Source organism: Sander vitreus, chromosome 5, assembly GCF_031162955.1.
Source record: "Sander vitreus isolate 19-12246 chromosome 5, sanVit1, whole genome shotgun sequence".
NCBI classification, from domain to species: Eukaryota; Metazoa; Chordata; class Actinopteri; order Perciformes; family Percidae; genus Sander; species Sander vitreus.
Window position 1 is genome coordinate 12,521,467 of NC_135859.1, and position 23,934 is coordinate 12,545,400.

Consider the following 23,934-nt stretch of genomic DNA (forward strand, 5'->3'; position numbering starts at 1 on the left):
AGACAGACAGACAGACAGACAGGATATTTAACCACCTCTGAGTGTTTTAGTGAACCAGCAGGACGTTTATTCTGATAAACTGGCTCATCTCTGCATGCAGGTGTTTTATTCTCTGTGAGATATTGGATTATTATCTGTCTGTATGTTACAGACACCTAAGAGACACTGTAGTTTGACTGACAGGCCGGGTTACATCCAGCTGCACATTTGAACGTATACAAACTCAGAAACTAGATTACAGTAAGGTGACGGTTTGGTTGAATGTGTTTGTTTACTCATTTCTTATTAAAGGGAGAGTTCAGCATTTTGGCAAGTAGTCTTCAGACGGTTTTAAAGCTTCAAGTAAAAGTGAGGCCTGAAATGCAATCCAGGAAGTCCAGTTTGAGTGACAGATGTGTGAATTTGACTGCACACGTTTATAATACTTCCACTCAGTGTTTTACAACTTATCACGGTGGCAATAATTTAATTTTTCCTCCAAGATGAACTGTAGATATACGCTGTTCACGTTAAAAAAATAATTCACCAGGATTGTGTGCTTGCATGCATGTGATTGGCCAAAGCAGCATCTTTCGGGATGAGGTGCGTTGCTGCAACGACTGGTTAAATATTGTTGCTGTGGCGACGGACTGGATTCACACAAATGTGAACGCTAAGTTTTTATCACGCAGAGCTAAAGGTGATCTGAACACAGTCTATTTATTCTTACTGATGGTGAGAGGTTCAGATGGAAATCAGTTTCATATCTCTCTGTTCAGTACAGAGCTGGAGTCAGGACGTGGTTAACCTAGCTTAGCATAAAGACAAAATATAGAAAAGGTAGCCTGCCACCTACCAACACCTCTGAAACTGTGCTGAAGTATGATTTAGTTAATCTTGCCCATCATGTTAACTTATTTCTATCACAGCTCAGTCTGAGTTAGGAGCCACCACAACTTGTAAATAGAGCTGGGCAATATATCAATATTATATCGTGATATGAGACTAGATATCGTCTTAGATTTTGGATATCGTAATATGGCATAAGTGTTGTCATTTCCTGGTTTTAAAGGCTGTATTACAGTAAATCTGTCATTTTCTGAACTTACCAGACTGTTCTAGCTGTTCTATTATTTGCCTTTACCCACTAAGTCATTAGATCCACATTACTGATGATCATTTATCAAAAATCTCATTGTGTAAATATTTTGAGAAAGCACCAATCTCTCTACAATATCGTTGCGGTATCGATATCGAGGTATTTGGTCAAAACTATCGTGATATTTGATTTTCTCCATATCGCCCAGCCCTACTTGTAAATAACTAATAATATATAAATGTGCTCAATAATATTAAAACATGCTCACTACAGTTTGTAATGGATCTCTTGAAAGCAGCCATGTTGGAAATCAGAGAACTGAACATTTTAAACTGCAGGCAGACGACCAAAATGTCAATCAGGTTTTGCGTATCCGTCAAACTGAAAATGAAACGGCATCCAGTTTGGAGGAAATTAGTCCTGATTCTAAAATTAGCCAGAAGCTATTATTTTGGGTTAAAATCAGGCTCGATCTGTACAGTGTCTGTACATTAAGAGCACTGATAAAGTTGTTGCATCTCAATGTTTAATCAGAATACGAACAGACTTGTAAAAACTATAGCTTGTGGTTTTAAGGGGAGTTAGGTGCAGTGTAGTCTATATCCTTGACGTTCCACTTCTGGGATTGCTCCGGTGCCGCCGGAAAATCTGCCGGATTTCACTCATTTAGGCCGGATATCCGTTGCCTTGGGCTTTCTTTGTGTTGGCATTTTAAACTCTGGTTTTGACTATGGTTAACATTTTCTCAGATCTCTGCAGGGTAAATCCAGACAGCTAGCTAGACTATCTGTCCAATCCGAGTTTTCTGTTGCATGACTAAAATAACTTTTTTTAAACGTACACACGTTCCACCAAAACAAGTTCCTTCCGAGCCTTTTTTGCAGCAGCACCACTGCTTTTCTCCGGTGCTTAGCACCGCCCAAGATGATTGTGATTGGTTTAAAGAAATGTCATTAAACCAGAGCACGTTTTCCTTCCATCCCTGAATGCTATGTGGAGTAGCCAGGGTTGAAATAGCTAAGCTGGTGTGGCTAGCTATACATTAGCACTGTATGCTAATAGCATTGCAGACTACTTGAGTGACAAAACCATACTTTTGAAAAATGTTGATAATCGGTCGACGACTCAGTTTGATTCATGTGTCCCTGTTAGGAATGTAAATGATTAACCGTTTAACTGTTAACCGACAATAAGAATTTTGACCGATTTAATACTGTAAGTTAAACAGTTTAAATTATGCATATTCGACCAAAATTTGTAAGGGTGCGACTAAGATTTTTCCTAGGTCGCACCGGTGCACCTAACGTCCTCGCATCCGCAGCCTCTCCACGAACGAAGCAATGTCGTTTATATCGATAGTTTAATGTTACGTTACGTGACCCATTCCTTCTGTAAAGCCGTGCCTGTGTTTGGATCTCTCCTCCGTGCAGCCCCGCCCCCAATCACTCACGGCTCCACTGCAACATGAGAGACATAGCTAGCTGCCGGTCCAAACTGCTGACATTTGTCTACAGTTTTAATTGTTATTAACACAGCTGTATATTGTTAAGTATGAGAGGGAAACCGTATTGGTACCATTGTTTCCGCTGGTAACTCTCTGTTATTGCGGCCGCCACGACGAAAAACACAGAAGAAGTTATTGAATGGAACTAACTTCAGTTCGTTGAGTAATAGCGTGTGAGACGGAGCCTGCTGGACCTGGGCGAGAGATGTGACCCATGGCCAGAATATCATAGTTCATAAAAATGCAGCGCAGTGACGATACCGACATTTCATAGCCTACACAAGACGTGTGTAACGCCGCTGACCCGCCAAAGCGCATTCGACCCGTGCTGGACCCATTCATAATGAGTCAGCCGTCACTCTGTGAGTAGCATACGCTTCAGTCCATCGCACTCCCCCTCTCACCCTATATGAGCTTCTGGGCTATCCGGGTCTGTTATTGTTGTTGAAAACAAGTGAAGGAGCTTTCTCAGAGATATATTCTTTTTTTAAATATATCCCAGGCTATTTATTTCAGATAATTTACATGTGTTGCAGCTGTATATTTTCAAATTGGGAAGGAAACCCTGTCTTTGCATTTTATTTTAATCACATGTTTTAATAAAAGCGCTTGTGAAAAGTGGCTTTGACTTAAAACTGAACATTTAGCCCACTTTGTAAAAAATCTATATTAGAGATATATATTGTGTATCGCCATTCAGCCGAAAAATACAGAGATATGATTTTTAGTCCTGGACTAGTGGAAGATCTGATAAGAATCAGTGTGGAGGGGCCCAGTTTGGATAATTTTGATGCAAGTGTGGCAAGCTGGTTTAGAAAAGGCCAAAGGGGAGACAGGCCAAATTACAGGTGCTGGCCATCTGAGGGGCATTTGACAGCAAAAAAATGTACCAACTCCTTATTCTTGTTTAAAATAATTGACATAATATATATATGTGAATGTATATGGAGCGTGATTAAAAAGGTGACCCTGAAATTGTGGCGTTAATGGTGACGCAAGGAAAAATTTGGGTGCACCTAAACTTTTGTGCTGGTGCACCTAAATAAAAGAAGTTAGGCGCACCAGTGTGACCAAGGCAAAAAGTTTGTCTGGAGCCCTGCTGGTAGACACATTGCTGGTTGATGTGGAGACAGGCTCAGACATACGCTCCGCGGACAGCTGCGGACACTTACCAGTCGCGTGGATGCGCAAGCAGTTCTAGGAGTGGCTGCATGTGTTTGAGACGTATCACAGAACCTCTGCAGCTGTCTGCGGACACTGAGTGCAGAAAGTACGTCCGAGCGTCCTGGACAGGGGGAACTGGGACTCTGTTGTCTGTTTTTGTCAGTTAAGGAGGATCGTCTATCGATCAGAAAGAAAAAAAAAAAAATCTAAATTAGCATCCCTAGTCCGTGTAAACCATGACAGTGTGAACACGAGCCAGCATCAACATTACCAGGAGCCTGAAACTGAATCACTCGTAGGGATGTTCTGATTACGTTTTCTTGGGCCATTGAGTAGCGTTTGTGTAGCGTAGCATCAGTCCCTTGTTTTGCAGTGGTGGTGGTGGTTTTCCAATTAAGTTTTCTTGCCCTCAATAGCTTCATCGTATAGAATCTTTTTTGTTACACTCCAGATGGCTGCGCACATTTAAAAAATGACAGATTTTGGTTCTGACTTGTTTTTCTGTCGGCCAAGTAATTAATTCATCGACTGATAGTTTCAATCCTAGCCTCCACTAACATCAGAAACAAATGATGGCATTATGAAATATAATATTAGTTTCATTAAGCTTCAGAGAAAACGAGCAGTGGAGTCAGTAACTACATTTATGAGATGAGACACCTTAGAATCTGATTCACCTCAGCAGGTGATTGATTGATTGATCAGAGTACTTATTACTCAGAGCAGCATGTCACTATTGTAATTTGTTGATATCTTATGGGGAAATTGGGAGCACTTGGTTTGCAAAGGTTCTGCCTGCTAATTCAAATATGGCAGAACCTCATATCGATATTTTGATCCTGCAGCCTTGTTGCACCAGTCCTAGTGTTGAAACAATAATCTGAGTCACGTTGTCGGAGTGAGGCTGCAGCGCGCAGGTGTCAACAGGTGTGGCAGTGAATGTTTGACAGCAGCAAATTCCTCCACTCAACTGCTTTTCTTTTTTCTCTTTATCATGACAACTCAAGGTTACCTCCCCCGTCTGTGTGTGTGTGTGTGTGTGTGTGTGTGTGTGTGTGTGTGTGTGTGTGTGTGTGTGTAGTATTTTTGCATTGTGTTGTCAGCCAAGGTGAGGTCAGCCAGCAGCCAAAAGCTAATAGCTGTGAATGAGCTGTTATTGTGTAAGTCGACGTATTTCTCACTGGACCCAACAGAGCGAGGCGGCGCTGATAACTGGCCTTCAGAGTAAAATCCACCTAAAAGATAAATCTCTGACGCACATTAATGCTGCTGCATCTGAGCTCCAGGCTACATCTCCACTACTATGTTTTTATTTTTAAGCGGCATTTTGAGACAAAAACAATCTCCGTCCACACAAGAGTGTTAGCTCCTGTAGCAGAATGAATCTCCATATTCACATATTAAGTAAACACATCTGACAAGACGTATCGCATGACCATTCTCATACACTGGGCATGCGCGACAACAGGAAGCAGATTGTCTGACGTTACTCTGCACTTGAAAATCGTGGATGTATAGGTTGAAAATACTTTGGAAAAAAATCAGCAATGGCGAAAAAGTAAGACGAGGGATTTATTTGCTTCGACCGACGACGAGGGGGAAGTGTTACGGTATGTTAGCCTACCTAACCAATAAGACTGTCCGTCCTGACTACAACGCAACCCTGGAGTTTTCAGACCAAAAACGGGGGCAGCAGTGTTTCCAAATGTCTCCTTTTTAGGGGCTCAGAAACGCCGGAGTATTGTGAGGTGTAAACGTAGCAAAAGATATGTGTTAGTGTAGATGTAGCCTCAGTTATTAACTATAGGCCTCCCGCTCACACTTTACGTGCGTAATGTCCAGCCCAACCAGCTGCAGAAGTCCACGGCACGATTAATCCGAGTAGTTGAATAGCTTCTCTTTACACATAAATCAGTTTGTTTTGTAATTGTTTCCTGGATTTGTGCAAAACTAACGCTGGATTTATACTTCTGCATCAAGAGGTTATGTCATAACTACGGCGGCCACACGCGTAGGCTGTGATTGGCTGCTTGTGTTTTTCCCGAAATGTTTCTAATGCTGGTGGAATTTGTTGAGAGTGAAAACAACATGTAGGATATTAAAGAAAGACATCTAATAAAGCGATCACACTGCAGACCTGAATGAATGAACGTAAACTCCTGGGTAGGGGTGCACCGATCCGATGTTAAGATCGGATATCGGTCCCGATATTGACAAAATGGAGAAATCCAGTTTTTTTTCCCTCTGTCACACGTGTGTCGCATGCTGGAAGAGTTGAGAGTACAAATAAATAAGAATTCAGTACATTAAATCTATGTTATTTTGTCTTAGTTAGGAAAGTCATGTTTAGTTAGGAAAGTCTGGTGGCTTTAGTCTCTTCCACATGGTGGAAGGAAGGTATAAGGTGGAAAAGGTATACAGTGTATTATTAATTCAACAACGGTATCAGATCGCTATCGAGTATCGACAGATACACAAAGCCCAGGCATCGGTATCGGGAGCTGAAAAAGACGGTTCGGTGCATCCTTACTCCTGGGCCCTATTTCAAATGTGGGATTAGTGAAAAATCTTCAACCCCGAGATGAGGGGAAGCTCTGTATTTTTTTAGTTCCAGAAAGAGAGGTAAATTAAACCCTCTTTGTAAGAGCAGTTCAACTAAAATGTTTAATGCACATAATGTGTCATCTCAGTTTAAATTGTAAAAATCGGTACAAAGCTTTAGTCACGTATCGATGAATAATCATCTCTATCACCCCTAATGTGATTTGTCGCACTGATAGAACATAATTCCTATAATATGGAGATTAAATTTAAATGAGCAGAATAGTGGTGCAGCTGCAGAATGTAGTTATGCGTATAGTCTGAATGTGTTCAGCAGTGACTGTGTTGTAAATTGACTACATTTGTTGAAGTAATGATGGCTTTTTTTCATTTACCACGCACAAGCTTAACCTGGAGTAAACATACTGAGAGGGTACTCGAACCAACTCTCTCAGCTAGTTTGGAACCGAAAAACTCTTTGAGTTTTCCATCTCAGGTTTAGTCAACTCAGGTGTTCAGGGCTAGGCTCAGGGTTTCTGAAACAGGGCCCTGTTCATTAACGAGACACAAAGGAATAATAGGTTACCTACATGTAACTCTAGTTCTAGGAATCTGTGTGCGGCTCAGCGTCGCTCTGTATTACAAAGTAAAAATATAAAGCACCATTACGGCCTCATCATATATAACACATAGTAGGTGATATTAATGGCTTAAATCTGACGCATCCGACGCTCTAAACTAACACCCTAGGTGTCTACGATGGGGCTCCTATTAACCCCTTGTGTTAATTATTAATTCTAGTTTAACAATTCCATCTAGTTTAAGGGAAAAAAAAAACATAAGATTAAACTTGAAAGACATTTTTGTGCCAGAGATACTCAGTATATCTAGTAAAAAAATTTAATTTTGCAGCAGAAGATATGAAGTGTTGATAAAATATGTATCTTAAACATTGAAATAACAGGTGAAGCCAACTGACTTTGGTGCAGGTCCCGATTCAAAACTTAATCCGTTGTGACTCTGGATGTGATTTTAGACCTGTTGGTCTCAGCTTTGGATTTTATCACATTACAGGCCAGCAAAAAAAAACTCAGATGGAACTGTAAAACTAGGCAGCAAACATGAAACGGTGAAATAAAGCAGATATAGAAACTAAACCACAGAGATTCAGTTAAAAGCTACAAGAGTACTGAGAGAGAGCTGAACACACCAAGACTTTTTAAAAAATGTCTTTCTCTCCTGCACAGGTCCTGGCGTCCGTCAGTAGGACTCCTTATTTTTAGGATCATAAAATGTTAGTCTATATCCACGACGTTCCACTTCTGGGATTGCTCCAGTGCCGCAGGAAATTCGGCCAGATGTCAGAGTCTTTTCACCGATGTCAGTTTCCTTCTGCTTTCTTTGTGTTGGAATTTTAAACTCCGGTGGATTTATGAGGACTATGGTTAACTGCTCCTCAGATCTCTGCATGATAAATTGAGACAGCTAGCTAAACTATCTGTCGAATCTGAGTTTTCTCTCGCATGACTAAAACAACTTTTAAACGTACACGTTCCTTCCCGAGGCTGTTTTGCAGTGGCTCAGTGCGGAGCTTAGCGCCGCCCATGACGATTGTGATTGCTTTTAAAGAAATGCCAATAAACCAGAGCATGTTTTTCTCCCATCCCGGAATGCTGTGTAGACTAGCCAGACCCTCCTCCACAGCGCTGCGGAGGATGGTCTGGCAAAGCGAGACTAATAAAATGTACATGTTACACACACAATGCCGTCGCACAGTGAAAAGTTACGTCCTTCAGCATGAAGACTGTAGACAGCGCACGTTTCTAATTCATGTGAGAGTAACAACTGAAATGTATACACCAGGGGTTCTCAAAGTTATTACTCAACGGTCCGGATCCGATTTTTATTGAAGGTCGGAGGTCCGAAACGATTGGCGATAACAATCCGGATCACTCTACTACGCTCCGTTACACCACTACTGTATATTCAATAGTGGTAGTGGTCCGGACTTTGTGAAGCCCTAGTGTATACACACACATACACACACACACACACACATACGCGTTTATGTGCAATAGAGCAGGGAAGTGAGATCCGATCACAAGTGGTCACTCAAGACTCATATGGCGACACATTCTGCTGCCATGTGTGAACACATGTACTTGGAGCTGTCCACTTGTGATCGGATCACTCAGGATGTATATTAAAGCCAGATAAGATCTTTAGGGCCTTAGTTGTAACTTGCAAAACAAAGACTTTGTACCCTTAGCTGTGCTGCTACTAGATTTTAATGTGTTTCTGAGCTGCTTCTCCAGCCAGTTGCCTGCCTGTTCTAATATCCAGGTGTGACATCTCTTTGTTTCTTTCTGTCTGTCAGATGGTGGGTAAGATGGGCGGAGAAGCCATGTCTCACCTCAACAGCTCCTCAGGAAGTGTCGAGCCCTCGCTGTACTACCCCGGCCAGAAACGACCAGGAGAGGACGGAGGTGAGGGGAGGGGGGGCAGAAAGGAGGGAAATCAATTTATTCATGAAATCTTTTTCTTCCCTGTCTTAGAATCTTTTCACCTGACCAGGAATATTTAACCTGACTCTCAATGATCCAGAACCTGCCACCTGAATCTTTTAACCTTACCTAAAACTACGGATCTAAGCAAGAACCTTTTCTCACCTGAGCAGTTTTTTGTTGTTGTTTTTCTGGGTGGGGGGTGAGTTACGCATCACAGCCTATTCAGTGAAGAGCTAATGTTGTCACACAGTCCAGCTGTACACCACCAGCACTAGTGTTTAGTACTTGGAATTCCTCATTGCACAGGCTGCAGAGACCGAGAGACGGCGGAACAGCTGTGAATGAGAGAAATAACACGTTTTCTGATTGTTTCACAGCGATTATGTTCTCGCACAAATAAGTAACCATTTGACACTCAACAGATGATTTTGTGGAGACATATGCTCTTTGTTTCATTCTCCTCCTCTGCATTTCATTTGTTGCAGGTGCAGCAAGAACAAGTAGGCTACTCTAGTATCGACTTATGACCATTGTAGAACGATTGGAGGACATTTTATCTTTGTTTGATACAATTAAAAGTAAAGTTAGGCTTTGCTGTCAGCTTTAAGAATCATATTAAAAAAGACAGAGAAAGAGAGAGATTGGTGCGAGCCAGCAGCCACACTGAACTGCCGACTGTAGACGTTTGTCTTGGGCGAGAGAGAGAGGCGATGCTGTGACTGTGAGAAATACGAAATTACGTTCTAAAGCACAGTGAGACAAAATATATGCCATTGCACCGCGTGTTGATGTGCTGCGGCAACCTGTGACAATTGCCTCATACCTGTGCCCCGCATTTCCAACCAATGACATAATTTGTCCCGCCATGGTTGTCGGCGACCCTGGTCCTGTGCTATTCACACTGAAATCACCGACCAACCCTTGTCGGAAGAACTAAGCTGATTCAATCAACGAGGGTTAACCCACTTAACACAAAGTCAACCCTGGTTTAACCCTGGTTAAGCCCTTGGTGTGAAAGGGGGATTAGAACATTTCAGTTTACATAGAACCTTTAAACCTGAGCTTAAATCTATAGCGACCAGCTGATTTAGGAAATTACTGAGCCATTTTTTATTTTTTTATGAAACCATATATTTGTGTTTTTAAAGATTTACATCTTCAAGCCAATGGGCTTGGGGCTGAGAGCCATAGACTGGAAGTCACAGTGTTGAGAGACGGACTAACATGTTTTTGGATTTGATGACAATGGGGACATTGCTGCGGTTTCTTCTGTGTTGCTGAAACACGTCTATTAGTTTTGGTCAGCAGCTCCGCCAGGCCACTTAGCCTGGAGAAAATACACACGCGTTCATGTCTAATCTGTGTCTCTGTCTCTCAGTAGGTAACCAGCTAGCAGCCATGGGGCATCAAAGGTACGATCAGCAGTACATATTGATCTCACACACACACACACACACACACACACAGAGCATGGTGATAATGATACACACATAATGACGTGTGTTCAGCATCATATTCTTGTTTGCAAATAGACATCAGTGTGTTGATGTCGGTTTGTAACAGTAGATAAGTGTTTATAGATCTGTTCTCCTACTGTCTGCATCAACATAATCACTTATTGACACACACATACACACACATACACACACATACACACACACACACACACATTGTGTGACCAAGATGTTTGTGTGTATTGCAGCAGGGTAATCACAGAGGATTACAAGGTCCCCGACAGGATGGTTGGCTTCAGTGAGTATGACCTCCGACCACCCCCCTTCAACCTGAACCTTCTCATTTTACCTAAAACATTTTGAGCTGACCTATAGCCTTCATGTTAAATATAACCTTTTAAATATGACCTAGATCCTTTAACCTTAGCCACCTAAATCAGAAATGTTTGCACCAGACCTGGAACCTTCCATCTGACTCGCAACATTGAAGACGATATCAAACCTTCCACGTAACCTTGAACCCTTCCCCTGATCTAAAACGTTTTAACTGTAATGTAGAAGCTTTCACATGACTTGGACCCCTCCATTTGAGCCAGAATCTTTAAACTGAGGCAGAACCTTTTCAGCTGAGATCAAATCTTCCCCTCTTCATATGACCTAGACCTGTGGTTCCCAAACGTTTTCACGTCAAGGTCAAGGACCCTTAAACGGACACAAATTTGGCCATGGACCCCTATTGGGATTTTGTCCCAGGGTCCCCCATCTAATGGGATTTTTGCGTTTGGATGTTTTATTACAGAAAGTGTATGAAACCATGACCAAAATAGTCATACATTCTGTCATTGTGTTACTTATGGATGGAATTTTGGTGTAAATAAATTAATTGCCCTTTTTGCTGGGCACCCCCTGGAACTCCCTTAAGGACCCCTGGGGGTACTCGTACCCCACTTTGGGAACCACTGACTTAGACCTTTCCAACTGCGCTAGAATCATCTACTTGACCCAATATGTCTCACCTAGAACCTTTTCACATACCACAGACCAGTGGTTTTTAACCTTTCTGGTCTGAGGTAACCCCTCAGATAAACTCATGTACCCCATCATCGATTCCCAATGTATGTTCCAAATGTATAACACTTTTCATTATATAAAAGTGGATATTGTAATTTTTTTGTACAATTGAACAGTCAATAGCCGCTTTCCGAACGGAGGGGTTTTTGCAGTTCCTAGAACATAACGTTCTTAGCACCCTTTTTTTCTCCGACTTGTTCCGACTGGACCAATTTGGGGATTATTAAGTTCCTCTGACCGCAGTTCCTGTAACTCTTTCAGCTCCTGCTTTCAGGGCAGGGTCTTTTCCCTTTTCTGCATAAGGTGCTTTCCGACCGGATAGTACTTGTACTTTTTAGAGGAAAAGTACACTTCTAAGCATTTCCAAGAACTACTCTTCCCCCAAAATCTCTTTTTCCGTTTGCATTCCCACTGGCCAAGTGGCCAAAAGGGACTGGTAGGAGGGGTAAGGGAGTGACGCAAGCACGGCAACGGTCTTTATAGCATCGTCACTAGACCTTAGCGCCACATACGACGACAACAAAGCAGCATTCCGTCCATTCTCGTAGTAATTCACGTAATGTTTTGCTCAACACAGACGGGGCTTTATTATACTCGGAACAGACTCTGCCTGCTGTGTGTGTGTGTGTGTGTGTGTGACGGCCGGCGAGCCACAGGACACGCAGGTTCCCGTTAATCTTATGATGGACATGTGTTGTGATATTTAAACAAACAAACCAAAAGCCTCTTATTTAGGAGAGCGGTCTGAGAGACCTCCAGCTTACCGCGAGGTGTCTGCGCATGACTGGCCGAGCGACGAGCTAGAGGCTGGGGCAGGCGCTTTCTGGCTGTCGCCTCACTTCATCGAGCTTCTCAACTTCGAAAACTTTGAAGCAAATTGTCAATTCAGCATCAATTTTCGCAAGACTGCCTATATTCGAAATCTAAAAAGTTAATTTCTCGCCTAAAACGTTGTCAGAAGTGAATTTAATGATGACTAAGATGGTGAAAATTGTTAAAAATGTCCCGTTGTTGGTTGTTGCTTTGTCTGCAAGTTCCAAGTTGGCAGTGGGCGTGACTTATAAGTTCGACCAATCAAGTACACCTAGGAAAAGGGAAAAGACCCTGCTCTGAAGTAGGAGCTAAAAAAGTACGCTACTGCGGCCAGAGGAACTTAAAAATCCCCAAATTTTTCCTGTCGGAACACGACGAAAAAAGTGTTCTAGCAAAGTTTCGTTCTAAGAACTGCAAAAATCCCTCCGGTCGGAAAGCCCCTATAGTGGTGGTTAGATGGCTGTGATTATAATAACAAAAGGTCAGGTCCCATGGCCACTTGGCCAGTGTGAATGCAAATGGAAAAACAGTTTTGGGAGAGAGTAGTTAGTAGAACTGTTTAAAAGTGGACTGTTCCTATAACTACGTTCCTGTAACTAATTGGTCGGAAAGAGGCTAATATAAAGGTTGGTTTGAATCTTCCAGCTGATTTTAAAGCCTTATACAGAACCTTTTTACCCTGCCCTAAAACCTTTCATTTGAGCTGGAACTTTGTACCTGACCTAGAACCCTTACACCAACCAACCTTAAACCTGTTATGCTGACCGAACTCATTTACCTGAGCTACAACCTAACCTAAAATATTTAACTTGAACCCTTTCTCACCTGATTTAGAACGTTTTACCTGACCTAAAATCATTCCACATGAGAGAACCTGACCTAAAATCATTCCACATGATTTAGAACCTTTTTAACTAACAGAAACCCTTCCACCTGACCTATAACTTTTAAGCCTGAATCTTACTATCAGACCTGATACCTTGAACCTTTCAGCTGATCTGGAACCTTTCACATACGGACCCAACACCTTTTCACTTGACTTAAGCGATAACAAAATGTTGATCCATAACATTGACATAACAGTTCTCTCCTCTCTTCCTCCTACAGTTATTGGAAGAGGAGGTGAACAGATCACCAGGATCCAGTTGGAGTCCGGCTGCAAGATCCAGATTGCTGCTGGTGGGTCTGGCTGACTGTTTGTTTACATGTTTCTCAAGCATGTTAAGTTTGACCATCTTTTCCTCTAGCAGTGCTGCTCGTTTGTGGACGTTAATTGATTTGTACAAACACGTAAAAGGAGACTTTGATGCCACTTCTGCTCATCAAATCTTCCAGGTTCAACTAAAATATTGCTCCTGCTCTTTTCTCTGTGTGTGTGTGTGTGTGTGTGTGTGCGTTGTGTGTGTGTGTAGACAGCGGAGGTCTGATGGAGCGGCCATGTTCTCTGACTGGAACACCAGAGAGCATTGAGTGAGTTTCTAAACATCCACCATTAATCTCCTCCGAGGACTTCCACTTGCTGCTCACCTCCTGTCTGTCTGTCTGTCTGTGTTTCCAGGCAGGCGAAGCGTCTGCTGGTCCAGATCGTAGATCGCTGTAGAAACGGTCCGGGTTTCCATGGCGACGGTGAAGGCGGAGCCTCTGTGCAGGAGATGCTGATCCCGGCCAGTAAGGTGGGGCTGGTGATTGGCCGAGGAGGAGACACCATCAAACAGCTGCAGGTAGAGTGATTGACACCTTCAGCTGGGCGTTATGACACTACCAACTACTGAGGTGTCTATGTTTTTAATATATCTGATGTTTGTTGTGTGTCAGGAGCGAGCAGGGGTGAAGATGATGATGATCCAGGACGGTCCGATGCCAACAGGAGCTGACAAACCTCTCCGCATCTCTGGAGACCCGTACAAAGTGCAGGTAAAAACTGACATTTGTACTCTATATTTGTGAGACCTTCAGGCTGTTTCTTCCATGGGCTCAGTTTAACCACACGGGCTCACGCTGTTGTGGTCCTGCTTGGTAGCAGGGCAAACTGTGGCCAACCTGGAATGGTCTCCTCCCTCAAAACGAGCCCAAAATCTTGCTCTGAATGGAACATGTGAGACTGGTGACCAGAACGAGAGTACAGCAGTTTAGTTTTACTCTTACTTTCCTTTTGGTCAGATATCAGCCTTATTTTGTTTACTGATGGCTTTACGTCAGTAGCAGATAGGCTTGCCTCAGTAGTCTGTGTTACCGGTGTTACACGGTGGTCGGGCATACAACAATTACATTTCTTGCCCACCACCCACCGTTGTTTTGCCTTTTTATTGAAAGAAACCCCATTTAGTGAATTTTTGCAACTCGGCGCCAGCGTGAAAGTGTTGCAGCACAGATTAGCAGGAGTCAGATTCAGAGTGAAAAGCAAAAGTGCATGCTATTTATATCGTTTAGAATATCAGTGTGTTTTCTTGCTTGTTGCAAGTCGTGGAGAAAATAGACCAGAAAATAGACCGCAAACTGACCCCACTTGCAGCTCGCGGAGCAAATAGATTTGGAGCCGACTGCTGTCTGAACAGCCCAATTGGTTTACATCATATTTATAAAAGGTCTATGGTTAACATGGGCGCCGAAAGAGAAGCGGGTAGCACATCGCAGTGCTTCAGTGCGGTAACACCAGTATTGTCACGGGTTTATTAACCAGGTTTATTAACCGCAGCTTCCCTAGTATCAGAGTTGTGTTGAGGTACTGCTGCTTCACATTCAAGGCTTTACACCCGCAGACCATTCGAAGGTTTAGTGTTTGATGCTGCGGTCAGCCGATCAGTTTGAAATATTGCAGGGATATACAAACAGAAACAGCCAGTGTAAGAAGTTCGATGAAGAGCTACAGCCTCTTACTGTGGTCTAGGTACATGTACCTCTAAAACCCAAGAGTACACAGTAGGTAGTTTTAACAGTCTGACATCTAACTGTTTCCCTCTCTATCTTCTGCTCCTGCAGGCAGCGAGGGAGTTGGTGTTGGAGGTGATCAGAGAGAAGGACGGAGATTTCAGGTCGGGGCGCAACGACTTCAGCGCCCGTCTGGGAGGAACCAGCCTGGATGTACGACACGCATTAACAAACGCACACTGTTAGCATTCTTTAGGAGCTAGCATGTTTGAGGGTGCGTTTGAATCACTTTTTAAAAGATACATTCATGTCTAGTCTGTTTCTCTGCAGGTGCCAGTTCCCAGGTTTGCTGTTGGCATCGTGATTGGCAGGAACGGAGAAATGATCAAGAAGATCCAGAATGATGCCGGAGTCCGAATCCAGTTTAAAGCAGGTCTGTTTAGTTGAATCCAATTTAAAACTAGTTTGTTTACACCAGAATGAACCAGATTATGTAATTCAGATAAAACTAATGTTATTATTCCAGCAATGCAGTTTACAACTGGGCTGTTTAACTCCAACATAATTCACTTTAAAAGTTATGCTAAAATAATCCACGTTTAAAACGAGTCATTTTACACCAGTACAATCCAGTTTAAAGTGTGTGTGTTTACACAGGAAATCCAGATTAAACTGCTCTGTTTAAATCATTGTTATCCGGTCCATTTTCACGTGTAATCCAGTTTGAAACTAGTTTGTTTACACCAGAAAAATGCTGATTGAACCAGCCTGTCGATGATGTTGTGATCCAGATTAAAGGCCACTTTCTGACCTTTGACTGTTCTGTGTCCTGCAGATGATGGCATCAGTCCGGAGCGTGTTGCTATGGTGATGGGTCAGCCAGACCGCTGTCAGCATACTGTCCACCTCATCAATGAGCTCATTCAGACCGCACAGGTAACACACACACGCACACACGCACACAAACACACACACAGATAGGTGAGTCTAAACTGAACTGAGATGGTGATCTTCATTTTGTGTTTGTTTTTTCGTAGGAGCGGGATGGTTTTGGCTCGGCCCTGCGGGGTGGGAGGGTAAGAGGTCGTGGTGATTGGACTATGGGCTCCCCTGGTCCACTACAGGAAGTGACCTACACCATCCCTGCTGACAAGTGTGGCCTGGTCATCGGTAAAGGTAGGAGAAGAAATCTTTTTCAGTCTGACCACCCTTTACTTTAGCAGCTGTGGAAATTATTCATACCTTTGTCTGGGTAAAATTAATATTTGACAGCACATGTTGTTGTATTTAGAAATATATTTACCTGTGACAGCCATCTGGTAAACTAATCTCTGATATCAGTAAAACCTCTTTGACAACCTACAACAGGTTATCGTGTGTGTGTGTGTGTGTGTGTGTGTGTGTGTGTGTGTGTGTGTGTGTGATGATGGTGTAAATGGAAAGGTCCACATGTTAAGTCACGAGTTACCAGGATGTCCCTGTCATGTGTTTTTTTTTGTCCCGATACAAGTACTTTTTATACTTTAATATCTGATCAATTGAAGTAATGGGTGAAGTTTTTGACTTTGAAACATTTTCTTGTATGAGTTACTTGAGTCAAATACTGCGAGTCCTGGTTCCAAAATGTTTACGTTTTATACAGACGTGAACTAACTACAAACGGCCGACTCACTTATGGACTCACCTCTTCTGTCAAACAGGTACAGAGTGGCTCTTCTTCCCTCACAAAAGAGCTTTGGCAGAGTTCAGAAAAAGAAACACAGTAGAGCACAGTAAAGAGTAGTATTTCTTAATATACCCATCCAATAAAATAAGCCTGTATCAGCATATCTTCTTGTAATATTTTCTAATATCAGAAAATAAAAAAACTATTAGAAAAGTCCAAGGTACAGCGGAGGATTTATTCTATTTGGTCTTAATTATGGCCCGAGCAAGACAGTGCCAGGGGCCCAACCTGTTGTGTTTTCAAAGATAATCTTTCTGCTCTACAATCGCATTTTTGAATTAGGATGCTCAAAAACTCACAAATTGCCACACATGTCAGACCTGGCGAAAATTGCAAAGTTTTGCAGTGACTGGGCTCAGGCATGGCCAACGGGCACCAAACGCACGCCAGGGTTGGGATGAAGTTCCTTTTGATGTTCACAAAATTTGGTGGGAGCATTGTTGTTATTTCTAGAAACACATTATTTTTTTTTTTTATATACAGGTGAGCCATTTTGGATTTTGTGCATCAGTTTTTATTTTACGAAAACGTTTAAAGACTTTAGGATGCACAAAAACACAACATTTTGCACCCATGTTGAAACTAGTAGTTATTTTGATTGTTGTTATTAGGCCTGGGAGTGGCACCTCGGCTCTATAGCGCCCCCATTTAGTTTTAGCCTTTGAATGTATTTTTGTTGCCCTTGATATACTCGAAAAACTTGGCACAAATCAAACCTGTAAGGCGCATTACAAAACTATACAGCGATTTGGTTCATGCGTGTTTAGCTGGTTCCATGGCACCCCCTAATCCGTGGAAGGCCTTAATTTGGACAAAGTTGCATTACACATTCACAAGATTTAGTACACACATTCCTTGGTAAATGTTGCCATGGCGAGGCAGGCAATGTGCATGTTTCGCCATTTGATTTTGCATAGTCCAATGGCCCTAAATTTCACACGCTGCTGAATAAGAGTCCAGGCCTGAAGACATCTACGCGTCCATATTGAGTCATTGTCATTGCGCCACTTACTGACAACAGGAAGGCAGCCTGATGTGACAAAGATGATCCAATTTACATGAAATTTACATGGTTTGGTCTACACGACATACAGCAACATGATGTACACTTGGTGTGTGTTCTGTAGCGCCACACAGTGGTCAGAGGAAGTGGTACAAAATGTGCAATATGTCATTTCCAGTGCCACGCACTCCAACCGGGAAATAATATCTAACTCGTGTGCACAGGTTCAGAAGGTCACGGAAATACACCGCTGTATTAACTAGCGTCCCGCCAGTACACCAGATGTGCAGGGAGGTGTGAGGACCCGTTCATCGCAGCTTTAATTTAAACTTTTTCGTTGTCTGCTGAGAATAAGACTAACGACAACGTGAGCTCCATTAGCCCCACTCTCATTCTATTTGAAAACACTTAAAAACATCAACCATTCACCATCGTGGGAGTGTGTGTGTGTGTGTGTGTGGTGGGAGGAGGGGTCAAGAGGGTCGAGCAGCAGCTTCCAAAATAAAAGCACAAAGCAAAAGAAATGTCAAGTACCTAATGCTTAGACACCATATGGTCTGTTTGTGTGTGCGTCTGGTGGTCTATTGTCTGTCAGGACTTTCTATTGGACAACACTCATGAATGTCCTACTGTCTACTCGCACACACTAAAGCCTGTTGTTCAGTAGATTCAAACGTGCCATTAAACGAAAACATTTTATTTATTTTTTATTTAATGGCATCAGATTCAGTTAAAAAATAAACTAAAATATTTAGTCCATTAAAGGTTACACGACAAATATTTGAATTAGAGCTAAAGGTAAGAATTAGTTTATTAAGTAAAATTCAGTTAATTATTAAGACATTGTCAGAAATGGATACTTTATTCATCCCGAGGGAAATTTTAGAAATATTATAATAATGATTCAGTCATCTACAGTCAGTAGAGAAACACCAGATACATGTATTCAGATTTTTTAGTAAGAAAACACGAACTATTAAAACTTTTCATCAATGAATGTTTCTGTCGATCCACTAATAAATTGCCTAATTAATTTAATATAACACAGCTGGCCGTTACACAAGGGCATTTCTTAAATAAGCAGAGGATCATCAGGACAAACGGAGACAAAAAGAAAATAAATCTGGCAAACGCAGATTTAAATGTGGTGAATTTTAAACATTTTATAAATTCAAAAGATATGGCCGTATGGGGGGGGGGAAGAGCAGTCACAATTTAATGTTACAATGCTGCTGAAAATGCTACCTGGTTAGATTTAAAGGAATGAAAACAAAATAGATGTCAAAGTCTGAACAAAATGGAGATTTAGCAGAGGGTGAAAACCTTCAGATATCTGCTCACTCATTCACTCGCTCTCCTTTTCACCTCATAAAAGGTCCATTAATGGTCTCCTCATTTGGTTAACAAAAGGTTAATGACCTCAGGATATTCTGCTGAGGAGGAGGAGGTGGTGGAGGTGGAGGTTGTGGCTACAGACTTGCTGGTCCAACCAACAACTGACTCCAGTTTAAGAGTTTTCAGCGTCCAGTTTTGTCATAGATCACGTAATAGTAGTTTTTTTTTTTTTTTTCACCGTTTTACCTCCCAAGAATAAGTTGCGTCAACCAATCAGCTTGTTTGCAACCTACAGTTATCCGTAAAACTCTCTGCTCGTACCGTAGAGATGATTCAAATCCTCACAGGAGTAAATTCAAGCCTTAAACGTTGCCGATCTTCTCCATGTTGTGCAGCTTCGATCACAGCTGCAGAGGCTGGTTGTGTTTGAGAAGTCGGTCAGAAGCTGTCCAGTGTGTGTCTTGAGAGGTCAGAGGATTTCCTCATCACTGTCTGTACAGTAGCTTCAGTGACAGCAGGTCAGCTTGAACTGAACACATTAGTGTCAGTTTGTGCTCTGTGAGTGTGACTGAAGTCAACACTTTGTGTTGAAAGCTGCAGATTCTATCTGCAGAGAAACGTCCTCCATCACTGAGAGCGTCTCTACCGGCTGGCTGATGTCTCTCCTTGTTTCTCTGCTGCTGCTGCTTTTATGTGCATTTATTTACATTTAATAACTTTATTTAATGATTTTTTGGTAAACAAAAGGTGTTAATTGACATATTTTCATCATAATCATGAAAAAAAAAAATGCATGATGCAGCTTATGTAGCTCCAAACTCTTATATTGTATCTTTTTTGACAGGAGTCCTATATTGAATTAATTTCCAGAAATGAGCAAACTGACCTCAGATCAGACAAAGGCTACGTTCACACCGCAAGTCTCAATGCTTAATTCGGATTTTTTGCTCAGATCGGATTTTTTGTTTGGCTGTTCACATTACCTTTTTAATATGTGACCTATATCAGATTCCTGTGTGAACGGTTTGCGGTATCGAACTGACCGCATGCGCAAAAGAACAAGAACAATGACATCAGACGCAGCACGCTGTTGCACTAAAGTTAGGGAGGTTATGGAGGAAGTAAGCATTTTCACTTTTATTTCAAAATGTTTATGTAATGGCAGCCGTAACATTACTGAGCAGGTGCTGAGAGCCAAGAGAAAGAGAGCCAAATTGGCTATTTTGGCCTTTTGTGGGGTTATGGCTGCAAATTCACTACATAGGTCTGTGTGGATGCAGAGACGAAGCCAGGAGTGGTGGGACTGCGTTGTGAATAGCTTCATTTTACAATCTGTGTCTATGGCAAACTCCCGCTGGCGCATCATTGTGACAAATGTCGATGTAGATTGACGTAAAAGTCGCATCAAATCCTCCTCGGTTGTTCACACTGCGGCCGCATTGAAAAAAATCAGACCTGGGTCTGATTCAGGACCACATTTGGAAGTGGTCTAAGGGCGTTTTCACACCTGAAAGTCCGGACCAAGGTTCATGTTTTTGTTACGTTGTATACGTTTGATCCGGTAACTTTTGATTTCACACTGCAGTTATGCAAGCGCACTAAAGATCTATTCGTGACAAAACTACGTCCTGCTGTCATCACATACGTGAGCTGCGTCTCCAGATACTTATAATTGATTGGTTTGTAGACGGGCTTCCCCGTCCTCTCGTATCCTCTCTCTGTGTCGGAGGTTTTTTTGACTGACTGCTGCTCTCCCCTACTTCTCTCTTTTGGTTTTGTTGTGATGTTGAGAAGCAAGACACTTTCTTTCTGGAGCATTCAGAGACAAACGGAAACCTACACTATACATTTACTACCGCTTAACAAATAAACTGCTGATGTATTCTCTAGTCCCTCCAGAAAAACGCGATTATGCGATCGCATAATTCTATGCATAATCAGCCAAAGTCCGCATATTTATGCAGGGGCCACATTTTTTTCAAATACGGCGCACTTTCGCCGCATAAATTGCCGATTTCCACGCAAAATATGCGGGGCTTGCATGATTTCATAATCCCTGCATTTTCGTTGCAAAAAAGTCACATATATCTTAGCAGAAAGTTGAAAAATGTTGCGTTTACTTCACACAAGAGCAGCCTCATTTTCCCCTGTTGCCATGGGAAACGTTATGAAGTCACGTTATGAAGTCACGTAATTACGCGACGTGAACATCATCGAAAAGCTGCAAACCCCGCGATGAAGCCATGATGAAACCGCAGTTTTTGCAAGTTCCCGCAATTTCATCGCATTAAAATTGCATAAATATCCCGCATATTCCATTTTTTAAGAAAACGTGCCGCATAATCAAGGATTTTTGCCCGCAACAATCACAAAAAAACTTCGCATTTTTCTAGAAGGACTGATTCTCTGCTCTGATAGCCGACAGCGGTCTGCCCTGAGCGCATTCACCGTCACTCTCTCTCTCATGTAGCCTACACGCTAATAGAGGTGTTGAAATTAATCAAATAATCGATGCATCCAATCGTGGACATGGACGATGCTGCATCGATAATCGGCCGGGCCATAATCGATTATTTCCGTTTACAATTTAATGTATGCCTAACAACCTTTCTGTTTACATATTCTGTTATGTTTTGCACATTCAGGAAGTGCCATGTGCTCAGTGCTGTAGTTTTATATATCCAGTTTATTTAGTATTAGAGCACTGCAGAATGTTTTGTTTTTGAAGCTTGAAAAGCTATGAATTAAATATCCCATATGGCTTTAATAGAAAAATGATTTGACGCATCGTGATGCGTCGTGATATCAAATCGCTGACATGATAATCGTAATCAAATGGGGAGATCATTGAAGAGTCACACCTCTACACACTAAGCACCGAGCTATTCCTTAAAGGAGCTTCCCCGGAGAGCCTGCCGGAGCTTTTTGTATTTGGTCCGAAAGTCCGAACCATCCAAAAAAATGCTTTCACACTATAAACGAACCGGACCATCAGTTTGGTCCGGACCGAGACCACCTCTTTTTATCAGACCAAAATTTGGTCTTTTGATCCGGACCGTGGTCCGGGGGAGGTTTCACAATTGCAATTCTGGTTCGGCTCAAACTGAAAAGTCCGAAAGTCCGGACCAAATGAGGTAGGTGTGAAAACGAGAAAAAAAAATCAAATCTGGGCAAGATTTGAGTGTTCACACTACTTCTGAAGAAGTCTGACCTGGTCACTTGACCCCCCAAAAAAAAAATCAGATTTGGGCCACTTTTGCCTGCAGTCTGAATGTAGCCTAAAAAGATATTCGCTCTGTGAAATATCAACATCCAACATCCAGCTACAGGTTGGTTGCAGAAACACTGTTTGAGCCTCTGACATGTAGCCATCTACTGCTAGCAACATTAGCCTTGTATCATTTCCTGCTGTAATGTGAATGCACCTGAAGACTTAATGTCTAATAAATTGTGTCAAAAGCAACGCATGGCTTCATCCGTCTATGCGAGATGTGTTTTGTTAACACTTTGTGTGTGTTTGTAGGTGGAGAAACCATCAAGAGTATTAACCAGCAGTCTGGAGCCCACGTGGAGCTGCAGAGGAACCCTCCCCCCTCCACAGACCCCAACACCCGGGTCTTCACCATCAGAGGCACCGCCCAGCAGATGGACCTGGCCCGCCAGCTCATAGACGACAAGATTGGGGTACGCAAAACAAATTGACCTCAATACATTGACACTAACCTAAACTTTCTACTCATCAAGCTGATTTTCCTAAATCAAACACACACACATCATCCTCATACCTGTAAAATAATAATCCAGGTTTGTTATCACTGAGCCAGACTCCGTCTCTTAAGCCTGAGCTTCCTGATTTGTTTCATTCTGACCGAACTTCAGATGTTCTGGGTGTTGTGATGAATTTGGCAGCATTTATTATTTCATAAATAGTCTTCATTTTGTTATCAATTTGAAGGTTGCTTTTATTGTCTTCCAGGAGAGAGATTTGTCTTGGATTCAATTATTGCATAGAAAAACAAACATGTCACAAAATACATATATATATATATATATATATATATATAAAAATGAATGAACACACGTGCAAATACTATATTTACAAAGAACTTCATGCTGGTAAAAATACAAGAATTCCACAAACTGTTACATTTGCGCTTAGTTGTAAGCCCAAAAAAATCCACTCAAAAATCATGCAATTTAAGCAACTAATTTATTAACAAAAACACAGACTTTAACCTCAAATGAATTGGTCTATATAAATAAAGAGGTCTCACTGGTTTACAGTCATTGTCCTGAGATGCATAAGATACAAATATGATTATATAAAGTGTCTCATGGCAGATTTAAGGTGGCATGGGTCTAAGGTGGCATGTGTTAAATGTTACCAGAATAAATTGTACTTTCTCCCTCCTCTCCTTTCAGGGTTCAGGTATCATGAGTAATGGAGGTTTTGGCTTCAGTCCCTTCACCCAGGGCCCTGCTACACACCAGAAGTAGGAGCTTCTGTCTGATATTGATTTGAGCTTGTCAGATTGTGATTATGATGATGAATTGTGGCATGTCAGTGGAAATGGAAGCAAATATGCAGCACAGATGCAATATAATCAATTTGCATAATCTCTGCAGAAAATCAACCAACTTTTCTGTTAAAACTATTAAAAACTGGTGTTTACCAAGTCTCATCTATTTCCTGTTGTATTCTTGATTGGTTGGTTTGTAGTTGGTAGCAGCAGTAACACAAGATTTAGGACCACAAACCAAAGATTTCACCACGTTGTGTAGCAGAAATGAATGAGTATATATGAAGTATAATGTTTTATGTCTGTGTAGATACTTTGTACATGTAATCTGTACTCTGTGGAGTGTGTTT

At 41.9% G+C, this 23,934-nt stretch overlaps 1 protein-coding gene across 7 annotated transcripts in view; it reads left to right on the plus strand.

Annotated features, from left to right (window-relative positions):
• Positions 1-23,934, plus strand: part of LOC144518053 (far upstream element-binding protein 3-like) — a 29,383-nt gene that overhangs the window by 853 nt on the left and 4,596 nt on the right. For 2 of the 7 annotated variants that reach the window (XM_078250424.1, XM_078250422.1), the window contains exons 2-14: positions 8,665-8,773; positions 10,173-10,206; positions 10,497-10,546; positions 13,240-13,311; positions 13,545-13,602; positions 13,691-13,853; positions 13,948-14,046; positions 15,112-15,213; positions 15,331-15,433; positions 15,836-15,936; positions 16,038-16,176; positions 22,588-22,748; positions 23,487-23,557. In XM_078250424.1, the coding sequence (XP_078106550.1) occupies positions 8,665-8,773; positions 10,173-10,206; positions 10,497-10,546; positions 13,240-13,311; positions 13,545-13,602; positions 13,691-13,853; positions 13,948-14,046; positions 15,112-15,213; positions 15,331-15,433; positions 15,836-15,936; positions 16,038-16,176; positions 22,588-22,748; positions 23,487-23,557 (1,262 nt within the window). Of the gene's footprint in view, positions 1-8,664; positions 8,774-10,172; positions 10,207-10,496; positions 10,547-13,239; positions 13,312-13,544; positions 13,603-13,690; positions 13,854-13,947; positions 14,047-15,111; positions 15,214-15,315; positions 15,434-15,835; positions 15,937-16,037; positions 16,177-22,587; positions 22,749-23,486; positions 23,558-23,934 lie in introns of all 7 variants that reach the window. The other 5 variants (XM_078250418.1, XM_078250423.1, XM_078250420.1 and 2 more) reach the window with 4 other exon arrangements.